General features: G+C 47.2%; 1 protein-coding gene across 2 annotated transcripts in view; it reads left to right on the top strand.

Annotated features, from left to right (window-relative positions):
* The window catches only part of LOC148032714 (cilia- and flagella-associated protein 52-like), a 92176-nt gene that overhangs the window by 51269 nt on the left and 18293 nt on the right, over nucleotides 1–22614 (top strand). For both annotated transcript variants that reach the window (XM_087683353.1, XM_087683354.1), the window contains one exon: nucleotides 988–1053. In XM_087683353.1, the coding sequence (XP_087539479.1) occupies nucleotides 988–1053 (66 nt within the window). The remainder of the gene's footprint in view (nucleotides 1–987; nucleotides 1054–22614) is intronic.

Here is a 22614-nt window from a genome sequence, read left to right as displayed (position 1 = left end):
CTAGGAGAAAAACTTCACCAGTTTCATACTTATAACTTCAGCTTATGAGCTCATAATGTTTTGCACGAATCATGCTTCAAGAATTGACAATAACATGTCAAGCTTCAAATTCCTCTTGAAGGCAATGTGTCTGGCTTTGTAAGAGCTGCATAAGCTTTCAAGTTTAATTCTCTCTAGTAAGATAGAAAGTCTTGCCTGTAAACAGTCATTATACAAAGAAGGATATAGCAGCAAAAATTTGTAAGTCATATCCCCTAATGTGGCATCGTTCACAAATGATCTAGAGTGTTGTTAGAGGAATACGTATCCGTTACTTGTGCTTTATGATGTATCACTGTTGTCTTATATAAGAATAAACCTTGTTATCTTTGTCTAGTCTGGCTTCCTTAAGAGTCAAAATTAGTTATTGTTACAAAGCAACAGACATTATCATTATTATTCCATCAGAGGCAATATGATTTCTTTAAGGTGATTGATAATTCAGGCTGGACATATGGATGTTTGTTCTAGAAACACTGACTTACTTTCAGCTTATATAAGTAGTTGGTTTCAGATCAAGGAATCGTTTATCTGGGAAACCTTGTTGACATTTAAGCGGTATTCTTGGTTTAGAATCAAACTAGCTTGGACTACTAAATTGAGCCTCAAATGGGATAGGATTGAAGCAGGGCAGTAGAAGTGAAGAGCTGGGGTATCATGCTTGGGATGGGAGTGAAGTAGGGAAGTCTTCATTGCTGCAGACATTAATCATCTCGTATCCAGTCTCTATCACATAAGTTCTTTCTTCCTGTGATGATCTGTTTTTTTTTTGTGGTGATCTACATTGTTCTTGTGTGCTTGTTTAATCTATCAACTGATTGTGAACTTCATGCAATTGCACATAATTGAGTTAATGAGTAATGCATTGGATTTGTTGCACTGCATGGCAGTACATCGTGCTTTCATTTTCGTGTGTCTGATGCTGACATGTTTATTTCTGTTTTGTAGGGTGTCACTGCTATATATGGCACTTCAGACAGCACTAGGATAGTCAGTGGAGGCAAAGAGGGCCAGGTAATTAAACCCATTATTTATAACCAGACCTGCAGTAACCATATGCTCATCTTTGAAGCCTATTTTTCATACGAAAGATGTCAAAAGTATCAGTATAGTAAGTCATTCCGGGGATTCTAATGTATGCAAGCAATCAGCTCTTGTTACCTCTCTGCATTTGCTTATGAATGGTCTGGAGTGTCAAGCATGGAATGCATTGACAGATTTACCTTTTGAAGCAAAATATGTGGCCATGATTGCATCCATCAAAATCAGTTTGTATGTAATGTTCGCAGCTGATCGTGAGACCTAAATGTCATTTTTCATTCCTGAGGTCATGACTATGCAGCTTGAAAGGCAGCATGTTCCTTGGAGCACTACTTGGTAGTGGTAGAATTGTCCAGGCCTTGTTTGCACAACTTACTTCATGGTTTAATTAAACCTTCTTTCAGCATGAGATGTTTTTAAATATATGCAGTGGTTTGTCACTCAATTCAGCAGAATACTAATTTTAAGGCCTTAAATGCTTTGTTAAATAGTGGCACATTTTGAGAGGAGATGGCATGGATGGAGACATTGGGCTTATTAGAGGAGGCCCCTTCAAAGGTTACAATGGTATCCAAGAGAGTGGGATTGGAGGGATCCATTTCTTGATACGCCATGTGATTTGGCCTTCTTTGGCTACACCATTATGATGGTGAGGAGTATCTAGAGGAGTAGGATCAGAACGCTGCCAGCAGCCACTTCTCATTGGCACAGACATGGCATCACAAATCATTTTCTGTCAGGCTTTTGGAGGAGGCTAGACGATAGCTTCAGGCCTAGGAAGGCATCCCTCTTCCTTTGGCTATAAACTCACAGGAGCTTAGCAATCGATACATAGCTTGAATACTGTAGGGTCCCAGTGGCATGTGTAAGATGTGGTGAGCTAGAGGAGACAAAGAGACACTGCCTATGGGACTGTCCCAAAGCTCAGGACACATGGAAATCCCTCAGGATGGTCTTTCATGGAACAACTTGGTTCATAGATAGGCCCAACATGTGGATGTGAGTATTTTCATTGGAGCCACTCCTTTTCATCATTGGCCAGCCCTTGAAGTAGGATCCCTATTCTAGACTATCCATAGGCTCAATGGACCCATGGGCACTATCATAGATGGGAGCTGATTGCTAACACTATTTCCTGGTACATGTGGACTATGAGGTGTAGCCATGCTATAGAACTCTAGGACATCTCCATTGTTGAGATCCTCTTGAGGACTCGAATAGAGATCATCTAGACTCTACAAGGGAGATGGTAGAGGCTATAAGGTCTCTTTGAGAGGAGGAGGAGTGATGCTTTCCTGTGGACCTGGGACTTAGGCACCTTCTTTCACCTAGTCCCTCAGATGGTCTGGCATTATTGCCCACCAAATAGGTTGTTCACATGATGTACTTAGCTATTCTCTACAAGCTTCTTTGCACTTTGTATTTTACCTTGGGGGTTTTTTTCTTCGAGGTGTTATTAGGATTTTCTTCTCTTAAAAAATTTCTTGGCTAATTTTCAATGAGAATGCTAGAAAAGTTGGCTCATGAATACAATGTGCAACATGCATCAGCTCATGGGGTTCATTTGCAACCTTCATAGAGTTTGTTGGAGGGCTTACAGATTCAGTGCAGGCTGGTCATTTAGCCCCTGGTATGGAAACTTTTATAGAATGGTTGATAAATCAAGCGGTGTCCTTGCAAATCCAGCAATATAAAAAGTATTTGTGTTACCTTATCTTGATGAATTCATATATGATAATTGTCAATCACAAAATTTTCCTAGGCTGTGTAATAAATAGAGATTATTGTCACCTGCAAGTTTTTCATGGCTTTACTGAAACTGCCTTTGAATATAGTATTCATCTATTGCAAGTTTCTCATGTATTGGTTTTGCATTACCACAATGGACACACTCTTTTGGGCCCAATGGACAAAAAATTGGACTTTTCATTGCAGCCCATTGATGTGAGGTTGAAAGTCTAGGATCACAAACATGGGCAAGGACTTTGGACATATGTGGATATATAACTCTCTTGGGCTCACTAGACTGTCATTGCAGCCCAATGATGTGTTAGATTAAGTCCTCAATCAGGTTACACAAACATGTGCAAGAACTTTGGATGTGCACATTACAAGAATCACTGTTGCACCTTCCAGAGGAAAAGAACTTGGGCTGGGATAGCCAGCCAAATGTTTGTTTTCAGTGCCTAGATGATTTAAAGCCACTGATCAGAGTCTTGTGTCTTGTTCATGCTTTTCTGGAAGCATAATCTTACTTTTGCAAGTGACACAGTTTGTATGTGAGGGATGACATCGCAATGCTGCAGATGCTTACAGTTTCTGGAAGCATAAAAATGAGTAGCCCCAAACTCTCAAAGGTACTTTTTTGAGGATGGAAGATGGATGGTTGATAGAAATGAGTAGGGTCCGGCCTTCCCAAACCCATGTTGGAGGAGGATGAAGCTTTGTAGGGCTGAAAAGTAAGCCTTGGTGACAGTTGTATTGTGGCAAAGGCTTCATGAGTGGCACATATGGATTTTGGATATCTATGTAGACTTGGCCAGCCTTTTCAGTCTTGGGGGTCCTAACAAGCTTCTTCTCTTAGATAGCCAGGGTAGGTGCACATATTTCGATGCAAGATGACGATGATTGGACCCCATTGCAGACCCTCTTCGTTTCTACTTAAGCCATCCCTATCCAAAGGCGTCGACTGCATCCTCATCCGGGGCCTTGAGAGGCCCACCTACTTCCAATACCTTGAGTGGCCCACTATAGTCCCCCATGCTCGATGCAAAGATTATCACACCCACAGAGAACTCGGAATGGCTTGCACCTATTGTAATTGTTCCTAAAAAGAATGGAAAAATCTGAATTTGTGTTGATTTCTGAGAATTAAACAAGGCCACTATTAGCGATGGTTTTCCCTTACATTACATTGATAGAGTATTAGAAGATGTGGCTGGTCATGCTCTCTACAGTTTCATGGATGACTTCAGTGGCTACAACCAGGTAAACATACAACTGTGAAGAAATGCTCTAAATGCAGAAAACACAAAACCAATTATACGACAAAGCACAAACTAATAACAGAGAATATAGTTAAGAAACAGTGAACACAATGAATAATGAAGTGAATGAATACTAAATATACAATGCTCATGCAGCAATCACACTATGCAATGAATACTAAACCTTGAACTCTCGTATCTCTGGGATCAAGGCAAAGGTTATGAGCTGAAGAGTGTGTCATTCTCCGAAATGGATCCCAAAATGTAGCAAGGCAGCCTTCGTGTGTCTAACACCAACAAACACAGCGAGGGAGGCTGGATTTGCTGTAGAAACACAGTGAGGAGAGAGAAAGATAAAAAACGTAGGTACTTGAGGAGAGAGAAAAACTGGGTGATAGCTGAAAACAGTAGATAATTGTACAGGAAGTGTAGGTGATAGTAGCTGAAGGAGGGAGATACTCAGTAAATGCAGGGTTTTGGATGATGTTAACAACTCTAGATGATGACATTGGCAGCAAACGTAGGGTTTTGATAGCAGGCAACAACTCTAGGATGATGTCCTATGCGAACAGGGTGCAGGCAGTAATGATACGGCTCTTGAAACCTGCAAAAACGAGTTTGAAGGAGAGTGGTGGGCTGCATGTCTATTTATAGAAAGTTTGGGACACCTAAATTAGGGTTTGGCATGTGGCACACAATAAGTCTCTAGGATCGCATTTCTTTTTAAAATAGTAAGGTTTCTTCATTAATTAAGTATGTTTGAGGGCTATCTAAGTCAGGCTAATTGCAATTTAAGCTCAACACCCCCTCTTTGGCCCAAAACTAAGCCATGAGAAATAAGCCCTTGTGTTTATTTTCTTTTACCCCAAGGTGTCCCATCCCAAAGCAACCAGGATATCGGGCAAAGGGTGTGTGTCGGCTGCCTGGTGACTTACGAAGACTACGGAGTGGAGGGTTATCTTACCAAGGGAGCCCAAGTGATCACCCAAGAGAGGCCAGGGCATTGGGTTAAGGGTGCTCGTCGGTTGCCTAGGAGCTTGCCTAGTCTTGCAAAGGTGGATGGAATCAACAACGGAATTCTTTTTTTGTTTTTTGAGGGCTGTGTTTTAGTTTTGCCACAAGATTTAGCATTAAGTGAGGGTTGTAAATCAGCGTTCGTCCCATTGAGTCACTATGCCTAAAGTACAAGAAATAAGGATGGATAGCCCCACTACCTTCGTAAAATAAGCAAAAAATTTTACACACTACTAGGATAAGTATCTAGGTATTCCTAAGGATGTGTGTGTGTACACCAATCATATGGCGGATATGTGGAGAGACAAGCACGATGATGTGGGAGCAAGCAAGACAAGCAAAGCTAGCATGCAAGCATAGGGGGGAAAAACCTGCCTTTGGAGATAGCCATGTGCAATGCCATGAGTATGATGGATCCGGAGTCGACACTCCAAGGGTGACCGAAAAGGGATAAATGTGCACATATGCATGTTTGCACGAACAGGATGCCAATGTACGGGGTAATGCAAAGAAGGATGCAAATTTTCATGCTCATGTAGAATGCGATGTAACAGTGCTACTTGGACAGTGCCCTCGTAGGGGAATTGTTCAGTTGCCCAAGTGCCCTTTTAAAATCATGTAATCTTGATAATGCAGATGATTTTACAAATGTCCATAATATGTAATATAAAATAAACAAATGTCTGAAAGTGAAAAATTGTAAGCATTATCAGTGTCATTATCAAGAGAAGGAAACCGTTCCCTTTCAAACTAGAAGGAGAAGTAAGAGGGAAACACCCTCTCCCTGTCAATCTGAAGAAGCAGAGGAGGGCATACCCAAGCCGATCCAAGATAGAAGGTACTGTAGAACTGACCTCCTGACCACCTTGGTTAAAATATCTGCAAAATTGTCACTGGACATCACAAACTCTAGGCGAATAGTGCCTAGCTCAACTTGCTCTTTGGTGAAGTGATAATGAACTGCCACATGCTGTGTTCGAGGGGTGATGATCGGATTGCCCGCACGGGCGATGGCACTCTAGTTGTCGCAGTAGACAATTATAGGTATCTTACAAGGAAACTGAAGCACGGCCAACCTCAATGGTACCATCGAAAAGACCTTGATACTCTGTCTTGGCCATAGAAGCCGCCATCGTTTCTTGCTTAAGGCTTGCCTAAGAGATGGGTGTTAGGATCTCCTGACTAGTCAGAATCAATATATCCTTGTAAGCATAAACGATGACCATAAGTTAGTCCATAATTATAGGTACACCTTAAATATCTCCATAATTATAGGTACACCTTAAATATCCTAACACTTATGTAGACAAGCAATCCAATGAGACATTTTATGTGCATTAAAATACTGACTAAGCAAACTAAATGAGTATGTAAGATCTGGCCTAGTATGAATCAACCAAATTAGTTTCTCCACAATAGAATGATAGGTATGAGCATCAAAAGATTGATCCAAGGTATCCTTATTGGATAGTGGGATCAAGAGGCGTGGCCATTAGTTGTGTCTTATCAGTGCAATACTGTTTCACCAATTGTAGGGCATACTTTTGCTGTGATAGAAAGATGCTTCCCTCGGATCGAACAATCTCCATCCCCAAGAAATAAGATAACAACCTAAGTTGGTCATCTCAAATATAGCATAAAGCTTTGCCTTGATTTTTGCTATGGCTAGAGAATCTGAGCTAGTAAGGAGTATATTATCAAGGTACATCAAGCTATAGTTGATCCCTGTGCTAGTGGTGTGCACATGTAGACTAGGATCATAGGGGGTAGAATGGTATCCATGAGACCGTAAGAACTCATCCATCCTGTGGTACCAAGACCTTGGTACTTGCTTCAGCCCATAATGAGCTTTCCACAAGCAAAATACCTTGTCACTCGGATCAGGGAAAGAAAAGTTGAGAGGTTGCTCCACATAGAATTTCTCCTCCAAATAACTGTTCAGAAAGGCACTTTTGACGTCCATTTGATAGATCGGCCAACCATAGTGAGTGGCGAGCACAAGTAATAGACGAAATGATGTCAACTGAGTGGTAGCTGTGAAGGTTTCTTCATAGTCTATGGCGTGCTTTTGCTTGAAACCTTGCGCTACAAGGTGAGCCTTATATTTGTCTAAAGTGTTGTCAGCCTTAAGCTTGGTCCTAAAAATCCACTTCGTTCCGATAAACCGGCTTGTGACTAAAATCCAAGTCTCATTTCAATGGATACCGTCTAGTTACTTCTCCATGGCCTCATGCCACAGAGGGTCTTGGAGAGCCTCATGCCAACTATCTGGCTTGGAATGTTGTGCGATATAATTAGTTGTAAACAATGATGCATATGAAGTAAGAGGGGTGAGCTGACTAGACCTTCTAGGGCCCTCCAGAGTGGAATTAGATGGAAGGATCCTCAAATCCCGCATGGTTTGCTAGTATCACTGAGCTAATGGGTCTCGTAGAGGGGATTGGGGAGTTGAAGTGCTTGCAAGAAGGTCAAGAGCGAGCAATAGACTTTGCTCAAAAGGCACAATCTCAAATGATGTGAGCAGAGATGAGGACAAAGAGTCCGAGGCAAGAGATTGCACGATGTTCCTTTCATCAAAGACGACATTCCTCTTAACGATCATGTGGTTCATCTGAGGATCGAACAAACGGTAGGCTTTTGCTTCGGAAGAATAGCCCACAAAGATCAAGAGATCAGCTCGAGGGGTAAGCATTCCTATCTTGTCATCCAAAGTGTGCATATAAGTACGACTACCGAAGACTCTGAAGTGAGAAATAACAGGCCGAAAGCCAAAAAATACCTCATACGAAGTCTTTTTAGGAACCGCCGCAGTCCGACATCTGTTAAGGATGTATACTAAAGAGTTAACGACCTCAACCCAAAGGCACTCAAGGAGCTCTATTGCGAACAACATAGAGCGTGCCATATTCATGACTATCCGGTTCTTTTTTTTTTTTTGCAAATAAAATGTGGCTAATTATATTACTTCAGAAAAAACTTGAATACAAAGAAGTGCTCATGCTCAACAGACCAAGCTGGAGTTGGTGAAAGTCACAGATACATCATATATACAAGCCTCTTAAGGCGGTCTGGGGGGGAGGAATGTATCACCATCTGGGGTTGCCTGTCTGCATCAAGAACAGGTCCTGGCTGCCCCAAGTGCGCATGAAATGACCACGGAGCTCCTGACTCGCCCTAGACTCGCCCTGTACCTAATTCCATCGGTCTCGAAGGGAGTGGATGATGGAGGTCCAGAGCTCTGCTAGGGTCGCCTGTACTGAAGGTCTCTCTCCACCGAAAGCCACCTGACACCGTGCCTTCTAGATATGCCAACTAGTAAGACTCCCTATGATTTCCCATACCTCAGAACGGTCTGCTGTGGGCTCCAGTACTTGGCTGATAGGTAGAGCCTCTAACTCACCACTACGCACGACCCTGCCTCGATCATCAATATCGTGTCCTGCATCTCGGCCTCATATAGAAGGTGATGGCCCTGGTTGACCGCCTGCCAACAGAAAGCACCCCAAGAGATACATCCAAGGCTGGGTGCTATGCGGCGCAAGATGCAGCATACTCCTCTCCACACGAGCTGTGCCGCCTCACACGACCAAAGGCAGTGCTTTGGGGTTTCCATCGACTGTTGTGTGCAACACTTACAAACTCCCTCCTTTTGCATCTGGGCAAGCCAACTTGCCACCGCCAAGCCTCCATGTGCCACCAGCCATAAAAAGTACGACACCCTCCTCGGCCTCCAGCTGTCCCATTGGCGGCGCCAGAAGGTCTGTGCTCTGCCCAGTGCCTGCTACGTGACGGCACCCAATCCATGTCCTCTTGCATCAGTACGTGTCTGCCAATCTTGGCGATGTACTCTAGGAACCTTGGTGGCTTCTTGGCGACCACAGTGGCCAGCCAAAGCCACTCTCCTGGATCCCACTCCAGCTCATCAAGTGGCCTTCCTTCCCAGATCCAGAGGCGCCACTCCCTGAGCTCTTGCTAAAAGACCAAAGGGTCTAGCTGCCATATCTTCCCTTGAAGGCCCACGACCCGGATCCTCTTCCATGAAAGGACAACTATCCCCTGGTCTTGGTGCCCTTTGTCAAGAGCCAGATGCCCCCCCTCTTGCACTGTGAAAAAGGTCCGAGGTGGAGTGCCACCCACTTTTCCTACCACCTGTAAGGGGATGCATGCTGGTGAAAACTTGGCGGCCCATACCTCCCCGGGCTCTATTGGCTCTCGGATCGGGGGAGCAAGCCACTCTTGAGGTATCGTTGCGTCTATCTCCCTTCTCCTTAGCTCCACTCCTCGCTGGCAACCTGATGCTTGCTTCAGCATCTCCTTGTCCGCCATCTTGTATACCTCCCGCCATGTCCTGATTGTACGAGCCGGGCCAGCCTCCCAACCAGCCCACTAGATGTGGGGGCGCTTGCTGATCTGTGCCCCTTCCGGTCCCTGACTTGGGGGTTCCAAATTACTGGCTGATAGTCTATCTTCTCCTGGCAGCCTGGGGGGCTCTGGATAAGGGCCTTACGGAGTCCTTGCCACACACGGAGCAAGGTGCATAGGAAGGGTGATCTGGGGGGGGTGATTTGGGCTGTCGTGAAGATCCATCTTAGGGACAACCTTCACCCTCCAAGCCTCGGTCTACAGTCCTGAAGACCCTCTTGCAATAGGACCTTCCAGGTCTACCCTCCCGGTGTGAGGCCGCAGACGACTAGCTTGCTCAGTAGGGCCATACTCTGATACTCTAGGTCTATGATCCCAAGCCCTCCCTCTGACCGATATCGTATAATGGTCGCCTACGCCACCTTGCTCTGGAATCCCTTGAGCCGTCTGACCCGGACCAAAGGAAATTCCGCACTAGGCGGCCAAGCTGTATTACGCAGGAGGAGGAGAAGCACCAACATGAGGTGATGTACCAGGCTATTGCTAAGAGGACCCGGTTAACAACTAGGGCTCGGCCGGCTAGTGAGAGGCGAGCCGAGCTCCAGTAGGTCAGCTTCCTCCGAATAGAATCGAGGACTGGAAGAAACTGCTAGGCGAGAGTGATGTCGAGTCCCACCTGGAACCCTAGGTACCGGACGGTCTATCCTCTGCTCACCCATCTAAATCCCAGGTGGACGCCCCACTCCGTGCTAGAGTCCGAGTTTGTGAGGAAACCAACCAACTTTCGCCAATTGATTTTTGCCCCCACTGCAGTGCAGAACACCTCAAGAGCCAACCTCACTCTCTCCAACATCAATTCGTCATCCTCTAAGTAGAGCGTTGTGTCATCTGCATACTCTTGAGTCTAACAGCTCGGTCTCCTCTCTTACTGGAAGTCGGAGGCTACGTAAACCGCTCACTCATGACATGAGGAAGTGAGACATCGCCTCTGCAAAGAGAAGCAACAGGTATGGGGCCAGGGGGCAGCCCTGTCGGACTGATCTCTCCAACCAAAACTCCTCCCCGCGCCTTCCTCCTATGAGAATCCTGTTGGTGGCCGATCTGTAAATTGTGCAGACCGCGGAAATCCAAGCCTAGGGGAAACCTGACCTTACCATGGTGCCCTCTAGGAAATCCCAGTCCACCCTGTCATAGGATTTCTCAAATTCCAAGAGTAGTACGGCCAGTCTCTGCCCACTGTACTGGGCCCCCTCTGTCACCTCAAAGAAGGTGAATACATTGTCCAGGATGCTCCTATCCTAGACAAAGCCTGTTTGTGTGTCATGGATGATGTCCGGAAGCAAGGGGCGTAGTCGCCTACCAATCATCTTTGCCAGTGCCTTATAGGCCACTGCAGTAAGGTGATCGGTCTCCACTGGGAAAGCTCCAACCGGTCTCCGGAGCCCTTTGGGGTGAAGACTGATAAGGCCTGCTGATAGACTCCCTGGCATCTGTCTTGAAGTGAAAATCTCTTGAAAGGCCAACAGTAGGGGGTCCTTCACCACTTCCCAGAAGGTAGCGAAGAAAGCCTTAGAGAGGCCATCCTCTCCCGGGCATTTTTGCCCGTCCTGTGTGTGGAAAGCCTCCTCTAGTTCCTTCTCTGTGAAGGGAGCTAGGAGGAAGCGTCCCATCTCCTCTGTGACGAGGGACGGGATATTATCCCAGACCTGCTGTCTACATCACTTTTCTCTGGCTGAGGCTTTCTCCTGCTAGAAGAGGCGACTATAGTAATCGGTAGCTTTCTCCATCACCTCGTTTGGGCTAGAACGGGTCCTCCCATACTGATCTTGGAGGTTGCATATCTAATCTCCAGAGGTGTGAGGCTGGTGCACCTGAAAAAACTCCCTGCACATCATGTCCCCCTTCCGTGCCCAGAAAGCTGTTGAGGTGTGGAAAGAGAACTCAGAGCGCTTGTCCTCTAGGCTAGCAATGGCTGCTCGCGCACACACCTGTGGGTGGAGAGTGGGATCCCCTTGTGCTACCTGTAATAATCTTTGCGTGGCTGCAAGGTCCCGCTTGAGTGCTCTCTCCTCCTCCTAGCTCTGCTACCTGGCCTGTATGGTTGCCTCTTGGCAGATCCTGCTCGACTCAGCCAGGGCCTCTGCAACCTCCTCTGCGATCTGGCCCCTCATGCCCCACTCTTTGGTCCAAAATTGCTCTATCTGTCTGGTCAGCTCCTCCATCCTATAGATCGAGCCAGGGATCTGACAAGATCGTGAGTCTAGGGCAGATGCTGGGAGATCTAGTGTTAGGAGAACCGGGCAATGATCGGATAACGTGGTGCCCGCCAACTGCCCAATCTAGCCTCCCCGAGAGCCACCCCACTCTCCCACATAAAACGTGTCCAACCGCTCCAGCAGGACTCCACCTAGCCGCTTGTACCCCCAAGAGAAGTCCAGCGACCTCTCCCTCCTGTGGAAGGCAGGGTCTCTCCAGGCATTGCGTGCTCCTACTGCCAGTAGAAAGGCCTCCCATGCCTCCTGCTCCTCCCCGGCCATGCTCTGGTAGTTTCTCCCTCTGTTCTGCTGGTCCTCCAAAGCCTCTAGGTTGTTGAAGTCTCCTCCAACAATCCAAGAGTCCATCTCCAGGAGTCCTTCTGCGATCCCCACCCAGAACCTGTTGCGTGCCCTAACCTCCGTTGGGGCATAGATATTAGGGACTCAAAGGCACGAGTCCCCAATATCTAATCCGATCCATAGCACCCTCCCTGCCACTATCGTCCCGTGGTCTCGAAAACAAGCAGTAAGACTCGGACCAATAGAGGTGCATACGCCTCCACTCCTGCCGTGGGCACCTATGGCATGCTCCCAGTAAGTGTGCGAGCTGCCTGGGAGTACCTTCCCTACCTGTTGGGCCTGGGTGGTGGTGAGCTTGTGCTCCTGTAGAAGTAAGATGTCGATCCGTCCAGCAATGGCAGGCTGCAACTCTTGCCGAACAATCAATTTCATGGAACCACGTGTCCCACTGTAGTAGAGGCTATTGACATTCCAGGATGCAAGATGTAAGCTCATGGGGAAACTTGTGACTGCTCGAGCGGCATCTGTTCGGTGTGGAGGCTGCTGATGACGAGGAGGAGCTATGAGGCATGCAGGTACACTTTGCCGCCGGTCTGGACAGCAGGCTCCATTCCCCCATGGTGGCCCTCGGCCAAGACCAACAGGGTGATAGAAGATCCAGGTGGTACTATCAATGCATCTATCAACCATGCTGAGAGTCAAGACTCTGTGCAATGGTAGAAACGGGCCGCCTGTGCCAAGGGCCACTCAATCACATCCCTCGGAGCTCTCCAATGTGGAGGGGCTCAAAAGATAATGCTTAGGTGAGGGACCTCGGCACCAGCCCACCAGTTAATGTCCATCATACAACCAGGCCACTGCTGTGCAAATAGTGCTAGTCCTTCTTCTCCCATCCACTGGGAGGTGTGGTCCGCCACTTGACTTTTCAACTCTTTCTCTATTTGTGTCGTCCTCCACTCCTCTGAGTGAGAGGACTGAAGAAAAAAGGCGTAGTTTGGTCCATTCGGTGGTGCTAGTAGATGGACCTTGCCCCTCCTTGACTTACGAACCACGAAGATCCCCACCTCTAGTGGTAGTGGGAACTCTCCGCGCTCCGCAACTCTTAAGTAGGACCATGTGCCACTGGGGAAGAACTCCTGTGGCAACAGGTGTACCTGTCTCGGGAAGGTGTGACGGGCGGCAGGGGTGGATGAGCTGGTGGCTGTATGGGAGGGGGAGGATTGCTGGTGCGAAGAGGATGTAGGCGTGTGTGGCTCATCACCTCCTGTGGGAGGCGGGGGGGGGGGGGTGGGACTGGGGGGGATCGCCTGAACAGGTGCGGATTAGGGGAGGTGCTCGGTACGGGAGGTGGTGGGGGGGAGGATGGTCGAGGGATGGTAGGGTAGACGGAAGTACATGGCTAGTGTGGGGGGGGGCTAGTGGTCCTGGGAGTGGGGGGCTGTGGGCCAGGGTCAGTGGGGAGGGGGGCCTGGGATGTGGGGGGAGGTGGGTGTGGGAACTCTGGAGAGGTAGTCTGTGGTGTGGGTGGTGGATGTGGGGGGTTGCGGCCCTGCCGGGTGGGGGGGGGGGGGGGGGAGGAGGGGGCTGTGGAGTGCTTTGCCGAGGAGGCATTGCATGCCCACCTGCTCCCTACTGCCGAGGTTGGGTCTGAGACGCAGGCTGCGTCCCCCCCTGCCGTTTCCCTCTCTGTCGTCTCTGGACCCGTGTAAAGCCATCAACGTCCACGTGTAGGCCTATCGACGGAGCCACCTTGCCTCCGAAACGCTTGCAACCTGCTGCTTGATGCCCAAAGTCGTGACAGCGCAGGCACTGCCCTAACTGCCCCATTACAATGACCTGCTGCTTAAAGGAGTGCCCGCCCGCCTCAATCTCTAGGAATTGTGGGATATTCTTGACCTCTTTCACTGCCACCCGTACCTTTGGGACTCTTGCAGCTGTCACTGCACCTGTGAAGGACGCGGGAAGGATAGTGCTGAAAAGCCTTCCAAAGTCTTCCACCAATTGGCGATACTCAATCGCCAAGGCGGGGAAAAGAAGAGTGACCGGGTGCCGAAGAAACCTGTTGTGGAATGCAAATGCCTCCACAGTGAAGCCCCTGTACCAAGGGACCATATGTATGACCCCTTTCGTGGACGCATATGGTGAGCTGGCGAGTAACTCGCGAGCTGCGTCCGTTGAGCTGAGCCGGACCATGAAGATTCCTTGGCCCAATAGGACCGCCTCCTCGATCTGCGCTATCCCGATGCGCAGCGTGGAGTGTAGCCAGTCCGGAAGCTGGGCCCTGGTTGGGGAATGTTCGACTACCTGACCATAAATCGCTGTTTCCATTGGCTCCAGCTCCTTAGCTCGGACGGCTAAGAGTTGTTCCTCAGAGAGGACTACGTGCAAGGTGTTTGATTGGGGGGCACCTGCTAAGTGCGCCGGCATCTAACCAGGGGTTTCCATTGCATGTCCCTACTAAGAGGACTAACAATCACGTTGCGGTGCTACTTGAGGGGGGGGTTGTTGCAGATGGAGGGAGCAACTAGAGGGTGGGGGAATCGATGGCGAGGGAGGGGAATCTTGCTGTGTTTGTTACAGATAGGTCCGAGGTTGCGGACAGGGGAAGCACGCCGCTGGGGGGGGGGGGGTGGGGAACGAACTGTTTGGGCTAGGCGGGGGGGGGGGGGGGGGGATGACGGGCAGGGTGATGGCTAGGGCGGGGCGACGGGCAGGGCGGGGTGACGTGTAGGGCGGGGGCGACGGACAGGGTAGGGTGGGACGTCGGACAGGACGGGTGACGGGCAGAGTGGAAGACTGGCAGGGGCGATGGCCAGGCAAGGCAAGCGCTCAGGCGGGGAAGGAGGGGGCGCCAGTGCAGGCAACGATCGTGAGGGAGTAATCGGGAGGTGGGGGTAGCAGGCGACATGACGGCTCGAGCTCTTTGCTATACCTTTGCCCTCCAACTGGCTAGAGAGTGTTGACTATCCGGTTCCTACACTCTATGACTCCATTTTGTGCAGGGGAGTTGGTAGAGATGAGCTGGCGTGCAATGCCGTGCTCTTATAGAAACTCAAAGAACTTGTGGGAGATAAACTCTCCACCAAAATCACTCCTCATAGTATCCACATGACGACTAGTCGAATTATGAATCAGCATCACCCAAGCACTGAAATAAGTGAAGGCATCTGACTTGTGTTTGAGGAAGTACACACACATGTACTTGGAGAAATCATCCACTAACAAAAAGAAGTATAATGTGCCATTCAAGGCATCAGTGGATGTGGGACCACAAAGATCTACATGAATGAGTCTAAGGGGTTCTCAATATGTGTGGTAGATTGCTGAGGGAAGGGTAGACGATGCTGCTTACCTAGCTGACATGCTTTACAAATCTCTTGAGACAGTTTAAGGCAGGGAAGACCCCCAACCATACCCTGATGCGACAACTCATAAAGAGAGTCATAGCCAAGATGTCCCAAGTAAAAATACCAAAGATGCTCAGAGTCTGTGGGCTCCTGTGTAGTGGCCAAGGTTGGGAGCGATGGAACTCTAAATCATTAGTAGTCAGCTCGGTAAGAAAATGGCTCATGTGGTAAGGGCCATTAGGTTGTACCTTGCTGTGAGCAATCACTAAACCAGTTTGAGAGTCTAGGACCTTGACTGTAGCCGCTGTGAAGAAAACCACTCGCCCCAATTGGCAAAGCTATTGAACGGACAACAAATTCACCCCAAGTTGGGGAACATGATAGACATCATCCAACGAAGCTAGATCTGGATCCTAGTCAGTGGAAAAACTGACATGACCTTGGGTCTAAATCTTGATTGAGGAGTTATTTCCTATGCAAACTCTCTTGGTTGTAGGGCCTAAGGAAATGAAAATATCCTCTATAGGAGTCATGTGATGGGTAGCTCCACTGTCCATAAGCCAAACAGATGCGGATGTGCTCGGTTGTGATGAGTGGGCCTCTGCAGTCACCTTGTTAGGAGGCAACTCACAGATGTGAATGAGACTCACATCCGATGTCTCTAAGGAGATGATGTGGGCCTCTATAGACCAATTAGACAAACCCTTTGTAGTTGAGCAATGTGGTCTACTGACCTCGCCATTGCCCCTATTGGGGGTTGTCACCACCTTGCTTCCCTTGTTAGGGTTACCCAACTGGGGTGTGGAGGTTTGATTCTTAGATTTTGGCTGTGTGCCTCTTGCCTTAGATCGACACTCATTGTCATAATGGCCAACCTTTTGACAATGTTGACAATATTGATTATTCTTAGGTACATTTTGCCATCCAGGTTTGAGAGTAGACTGTGTGGTTCCTTGGGATTCACTAGCCTTGTTTTGATTTTCATTTTGATTTATATTTGTTTGCCCTTGCCCTGCTGCCCCTTATGAGAAGATGCAATGATAGCCCCCTTCATTGAGAATGTGTTATGAAATTGATTGAACAACTGCACATACACAACAGCTGATACTCAACCTCATAAAATGTGGACAACTGAGGTTGTGAAATCACCTACTGCACAGAATGGAAATATTTTCTTGGTAGCTTGTTAAGAAACATGGTAACTCAACAAGGATATGCCGATAATCAACCAACTTGACTTTCAGGTTATTCTTGTTGGTGATTTTAAAATTTTGGAGCTCATGATCCAAATTGATGTGATGGGTCCTATCTCGAGCCTCATAGTAGTCAATCAAGTATGCCCAATGCTTGGATGCTAAGTTGAAATGTTGAAGTTGAGAGTGAAACTCAAGCAATGAGCTTTGCAGAAGCTCGACAATAGCAAAGGCGTTACTAGCCTTCCATGAGCGGACAACCTCATATGGAACAAGTGTGGGATGAGGTTGGGATTCCAACCCTTGCGCTAAATCCCATATGTTTTGAGAGTCTAAGACATGCCTCATGAAATTTGACCAAGTGGTGTAGTTTGACCCATTGAAACGAGTCTTGTCTTAAAAGTATGCTTGGCGGATGAGAAGCTAGAACCATGAGGTATCTATGAAGATGGATAGGTGGGTTAGGGTGGAAGATAAGATGGTGGTGGTGGTGGTGGATAAGGAGGGGGTAATGGTGGATAGGAGAAAAACCTTGGCCTTTGATTGGAAAACTCATTTACAGAAGCAGGAACAACAAAGGGTTCAAATGACTTTGAATGCATTCACACCACCGCTATCGTGTCCGGATGCCTCCACCTCCACCTATGGTACTGTATGGACCTATATCTATTTCGTTACCTCCGCATCAATCGGCACTCATTGGATATCAACTTAGAGAGTACCTAGCTTTGATACCATATGCGGAAATGCTTCAAATGCAGAAAACACAAAACCAATTGTACGATAAAGCGCAAATTGATAACATAGAACACAATTAGGGTTAGGGTAACTCAGAGATAGTGAACACAATGAATAATGAATAATGAAGTGAATTACTATTAAATATACAATGCTCATGCAACAATCACATCATCAGCATCCTCAGGTTCTTCATTTCGTCGAAATGACGATGAGGGGGGAGCCTCCCCGGATACCTCTATGAGTATAAGTGGTGATATTGACACAAGACATATCAACCATCTTGCCAATTAGCTTCAACAGACTCCTAGGAAAATTCCCCCTTGTAGTAGGTACACCGACCATCCTCTTCTTAGCCAAATTCCACCTACACATTTGTGGATGGCCCCTCTCCTATTCTCTCCTCCATCTATCTCTTCTATGCTTCTCCTTTTTCACTCACACAACTAGATATTCTCACCTCTGAACTTTCCTCTCCTGATGAAAATCTTTGCAAAACCTATATACATAAGCATCTTCAACTTCCCAAAGGTCAAAAGCTTGATTCTAACACCATTGCCACCATCCTCACCCTTCCCAAGAAACCATTAGCTGCTAATCATCTTTGCCGCATTAATATTGCCAATCCAGCCATTAATAGCCATGTAGGTTGGTAGGAGAGAGGGCTATATAGGCTCCATTCCCCTTCCCTTGTGCACGGTCCTTTGAGCTAGTTGTCTATAGCTGTACTTGTTCGTGATCATGCACGATCTATCCTAGAGGTTTTGTCCCATCCCCCACTATCTTCTCTAGTGGTTCCCTCGTACCTCCCATCCCTTTCAGAGGGAGATGATATCAGCAATGCTGTTGTGATTCCTTGGCCCCTAGTGTTTCAAAGGGGTGGTATTCCTAGAATCATGAGGAGCTTCCTCATCGATAGACTTCGTCAATGTATTTCATCAGCTTTGGCACTTCTTTTGCCACCCTTGGATCCATTCTGTCTTCTTTGGTGTTCAGCCACGTTGAGGATCTGGGAGGGTTGTTAGCAGTCATGTTTGTCATGCACAGTCATCTCCTGCGTGTGAGCCTTAGTCTAAGTCAAACAGTGACACTAGGAGCTCTTACATTCAGTTTGTCATGTGTTTTGACGGAGGAAGAAGCTGCCTCCTCCGGATTTAAGTGGCAGTTCTTTCTTTTTTAGTCAGATTTTGGAGTGTTCACACTGGCTGGTTATTTTCCAGTTGAGTGCATTTCTTTTTCAGTGAGCTTGGACTGCGTTTACACTAGCCAAGATGGGGCATGACTTGATGATTCATTGGTGATCACTATATTTTTTATTCTTTTGTTCAATTGCCCAGCATTTATGGCTCCTATAGGAGCAGGTTTGCCAGATATCCAGCCCCCACAATTGACCAGTCATTCATCTATGTAGGTTTCTAGCACACTCTGACATACAAGGTCTCTCCGTCTGTTGGTATTGTCATCGATCATCAGCGTGATCTAGTGCCCTCACTGACACCTTGGGTTGTGTGCAGGGACCGATCAGTCCCTCTATTGTATTCAATTTTCATTCAGCTCAGTGCACATTATCTCCTTCCATTCTCTTCTTTCGTTATAGTCTCTCTCTTCCCTTCTCTCGATGTTTGTGTTTTCTCTTCCCTTGCACACTCTCATAAGAAAAAGGGGCATGCCATTGAGGTATGTAGAAAGAAGATTGCTAGTTTAAAAAAGAAGCAATCATGCATGACTGTTGTTGAAAATTCAGCAAGTGCGAAGGATGCAATGGCACATTTAGCCAATCTGGCAGTCTTATGCTTTTGTTATGCATTGTTTGTATGATCCTTCTTCTTATGCACATGTTGAGCTAAAATGCATTATAAACCATTAAGGAAGGGGATGGTTTGAAAGTCAAGTTGACCGAATATCGGCGGTTACTTTTTGAGTTTGCCACTATTGGATTATTGAAGTCACATGATGATCAAGTTATATTCTTTTAAAACAAGCTTCCTGAAAAGTATTTCCATTTCATCCGATGCATCATCTTGTTTCCCCAATTGCTAATCTTCTATGAGTTCGAATGTTAGTTCTTACATTATGCAAGATTGCACGATTGAGTCAACAAGTCCACCCCACATACTTCTTTAGAGAGGGTTTTGATTGTCTCTTCTTCACAAGGGAAAATTGGAGGTGGCAAGAACTCACAATACGCAAAGGCAGCTCAAAAAAAGGTTGAGAACCCTTTCTTAGACGGAACTAAAGAACCTAAACTCATCTAGTAGAAACTCCCTAAAAAGAATAGGATTTGCACATACTGTCAGAGATTGGGCTATGTGGATGAGGAGTGTCGTACCAAGGCCCAAGGTCTCCTGAGTCCCACCTAAGAAACCTTAGCAAGCTGTTATGACTATCTCCACTCTTGCTGGACAGTCTAGTGAGGCAATACCTTTTGCTACTACCCCATCTGCTCCTGGTACAATTGCCACTAGACATGTGGCATAGGGATAGCCTCAACAACCTATATCTTTAAGTATCCCTAAAGGATTAACTGATTGGTCTGCTAGCTCCTCACCCATTGCACTATTTGCATCCATTTTGGGGTCTCCTCCTACACCCCATCTTAGACACACTTTCCCACCCCATCACACATTTCATTGGCAGAAATGTGTTGATGGAAGAACACAATAATAGCCACATCCTTAGATTTTCCTTCTTAAGTATTTTGTTGCATTCACACATTCACTCATATAGACACACTCATTGCACATCTTTCCTTTAGCTTTACTTTTCTACTTTGTTTTGTTTTGGTTTGAGGCATCTCACTACTCACCTCTGTTTTGCAGATTTTGATCTCTCTTGCAAGATTTTGTATTTTAGTGTAGGGATAATATACATGTTTGCATCAGTCCTTCTTGGACTGCAAACATGGGATGCACATAGTTTCTTCACGGTTTCATCTTTCTAGGAGATTTGATCTTCTACTAGCATAGAGGCTTCCCATCTTGAGGCAGATTGTGCATCACCTCTCTTGATGCTATTATGGCGGTAACTTCTACCTTGCTCTTCTAGTCGAGGTGCTTCATTTTCATCATCATCTATCATCATGGTTCTTGGCACCACACAAAGACCAACATTAGGCTCCTCCTCCTTTAGCCGCGACATCCAAGGTTGAGAGGGGGTTCCTACCCTCCCTTGGTATTGTTAAGGATGGAACTTGTCTTTGACATCCATCTCCCTTCCCTATTGTACCTCCCCTTTGCATTGTACGACCATCATCATGTCTGTAGTAGGGCACTTGGGCAAGTGAACAATTTCTCCACGAATGACACTGTCCAAGTGACACTACTGCATACTCATTCTCATTATGTAGCACACTACTCTATGTCTCTCATTGTGCAGAGTACACCTGGAAAGATCCTGAGCTATCTCCACTGGTGGTTCTTTCCCACCACATCACCATCCTTCTTCACCTCTTTCCCTCGTCATCAATACCCACGAGTGGTTGGAAAGCTTGCTTGTTTTGTGATGTGTTGGATCTAACCATCTCTTTCATTCTCCCCTCGGGGCACAGTTACTTGACAAGCCACAAACTATATCTTCTCACAAAAAAAAGAAAGTTCAATGTGGTTCCATTTGTCTTTGCAGAACTTGGTAGGCCACTAGGCAACCAATGTGTGCCCTTTATCTGATGACGTGGCCTCTTTGGGGTGATCACTCTGACTTCCTTGATAAGATAACCATTGCCTTTGTAGTCTTGGTAGGCCATTGGGCAGTTGATGTGCAACCTTGTTTGATACTCTGAATGCTTTAAAGTGTGATGCCTTGGCGTAACAATGGGCTTGGACTTTTCTTACAGTCCGTTTTTGGTTCCAATTTTGGGCCTGAGAGGGGATGTTGAGCTAAAAATGCTTTACAAAGTGATTAGCTCTTTAAAACAGCCCCAAAACATGTAAATTACCAAAAGTTTCATAAAACAGGGTGCAGTCCTAGAGAGTTTCTATGTCCCATAAGAAAAACCCTAATTTGGGAGGATCCTTTTGCATCTATAAATTTTCTTTTTTGCAAGTAAAATGTGGCTGATTATATTACTCAAAAAAACCTATCACAATGGAGTGCTCATGCTCAACAGACTAGTTGGAGCTGATGCAAAGTCACAATTACATCATGTATACAAGCCTCTCAAGGCGGTCTGGGGGGGATAGAGGCAAGAAGCCATGGAGGGGGGTGTATCGCCATCTGGGGCTGCCTGTTTGCATTACGAAGAGCAGGTCCTGACCGCCCCAAGTGCGCATGAATTGACAACGGAGCTCCTGACGAGCCATGGACTCGCCTTGCACATGATCCCATCGGCCGCGTAGGGAGTGGATGATGGAGGTCCAGAGCTCTGCTAAGGTCGCCTGTACAGAAAGTCTCTCTCCGCTAAAAGCCTCCTGACACCGTGCCTTCCAGATATGCCATCCGGTAAGACTCCCTATGATCTCCCATACCTCGCCCTGCATCTGATCCCATCGGCCGTGTAGGGAGTCGATGATGGAGGTCCAGAGCTCTGCTAAGGTCGCATGTACAAAAAGTCTCTCCGCCAAAAGCCTTCTGACACCGTGTCTTCCAGTTATGCCATCCAGTAAGACTCCCTATGATCTCCCATACCTCAGAGCGGTCTACTGTGGGCTCCAGTACTTGGCGAATGGGTAGAGCCTCCAAACTGACCACTGCACATGACCCTGCCTTGATAATGAATATTGTGTCCTCATCCCAGTCTCATATAGAAGGTGACGGCCCTGGCTGACTGCTTGCCAACAGAAAGCTCCCATGAGATACATCCAAGGCTGGGTGCTATACGACGAAGGATGCGGCATGCTCCTCTCCACACGAGCTGCGCCTCCTCACATGACCAAAGGCAGTGCTTTGGGGTTTCCAGAGGTTGCTGTGCAGCGCTTACAACCTCCCTCCTTCTGCATCTGGGCAAGCCAACTTCCCAACGCCAAGCCTCCATGTGCCACCATCCATTAAAATTAGATACCCTTCTCGGCCTCCAGCTATCCGATAGGCGGCGCTAGAAAGTCTGTCGGAAAGGCTTCGTGATGCTATGCTCCGCCCAGTTTCCGCTACGTGACGATACCCAATCCATATCCTCCTGCATCAGTACGTGTCTGCCAATCCTAGAAGTGTACTCCAGGAACCTTGGTGGCTTCTTGGCGACCATAGTGGCCGGCCATAGCCACTCTCCTGGATCCCACTCCAGCTCATCAAGTGGTCTGCTCTCCCAAATCCAAAGGTGCCACTCCCTGAGCTCTCTCCAGAAAACATAGGGATCCAGTTGCCATGTCTTCCCCTGAAGGCCCACCACCCGAATCCTCCTCCA

This window comes from Lygodium microphyllum, chromosome 8, assembly GCF_053477565.2.
Source record: "Lygodium microphyllum isolate KBCC chromosome 8, Lygodium_microphyllum_v1.1.10, whole genome shotgun sequence".
In the NCBI taxonomy this organism is placed as follows: domain Eukaryota; kingdom Viridiplantae; phylum Streptophyta; class Polypodiopsida; order Schizaeales; family Lygodiaceae; genus Lygodium; species Lygodium microphyllum.
Note: the sequence above shows the minus strand (reverse complement) of the source record. Positions and strands in the feature narration are given on the sequence as shown.